This window comes from Ctenocephalides felis, unplaced genomic scaffold (genome assembly GCF_003426905.1).
Source record: "Ctenocephalides felis isolate EL2017-DRISC unplaced genomic scaffold, ASM342690v1 CF-g0.4_SCAFFOLD_00845, whole genome shotgun sequence".
Lineage (NCBI taxonomy): Eukaryota > Metazoa > Arthropoda > Insecta > Siphonaptera > Pulicidae > Ctenocephalides > Ctenocephalides felis.
In genome coordinates, this window is record NW_020536999.1 from 16,907,534 (window position 1) to 16,908,402 (window position 869).

At 32.8% G+C, this 869-nt stretch overlaps 1 protein-coding gene across 1 annotated transcript; it reads right to left on the reverse strand.

Moving 5' to 3' along the window:
* Window positions 1–201: 201 nt before the first annotated feature.
* On the reverse strand, window positions 202–649 carry LOC113379252 (PDF receptor-like). Its single transcript, XM_026619525.1, has 2 exons — window positions 364–649; window positions 202–266 (listed from the first exon to the last, which is right to left on the reverse strand). The coding sequence occupies exons 1-2, from the start codon at window positions 647–649 to the stop codon at window positions 202–204; spliced, it is 351 nt and encodes a 116-aa protein (XP_026475310.1).
* Between the last annotated feature and the right edge of the window lie 220 nt (window positions 650–869).

Consider the following 869-nt stretch of genomic DNA (forward strand, 5'->3'; position numbering starts at 1 on the left):
ATGAGTAAATACTTTTTTATTTCAATTTCAGTTGGGAGATTTTTGCATTTCGTGAACAAACATGGTGGCAAACGTGTGAGAAAAATGAATAGGATTCTGGTTAATTCTTCTGCCAAATTAGAATGAAATTAGTTGGGTCAACCTGCTAATTTGCAAAATAATAAAATCATAAGGCAAAAGCAGATCTGAGGTAAAAACTGGTTAAGGGTAAGGCTGCCTAGATTTGTCATCATCCTTTGACCATAGATATTTGGAACTCAATACTCCTATTAATATTACAAGTGGTTATATATTGATGCATATGTATGCAATTGTAAACAAGTCAAATTATGACTTAAATAAATATAAATTAGAGTCACTTACGTGTAGTATCATATTCCACTCCATTCAGCTCCTTCATACAGTTCTTTACAGCGGTAGTTCCAGCTGGTGTAGACGTCCAACACAAAACACTATCCCAATAAGTATTACATTGAACAACATTGTCTTCGCCAACTTTGGAGTTGACCATCTGTTTTTCTTCCTCCTGCATCAACAAACACTTCAATTCCTCAGAACTGTTCAACTTGCCCATGATGTCTTCCAGACTAAAAGAATCGTTCAGATGGTGGGATAAGATGGATAACACTGAGTCTTCTGAATATGACATGATATAGTAAGATATTTTTTATTATTATTTAAACATTTAAATTTTGTCACTTGGTTTAAGCACTGATTAGATAGTTAGCATAGTTTAGATATACACTTTTGCACTTTTTGTCCGTTTTATGAAAGTCCACTTAGTTGATCAAACTTATGCATTTTTGACCAGATTTATAAACGTTGCGTGATAACTACATCATTTTCTGTAAAAAATAGATATGAATTTG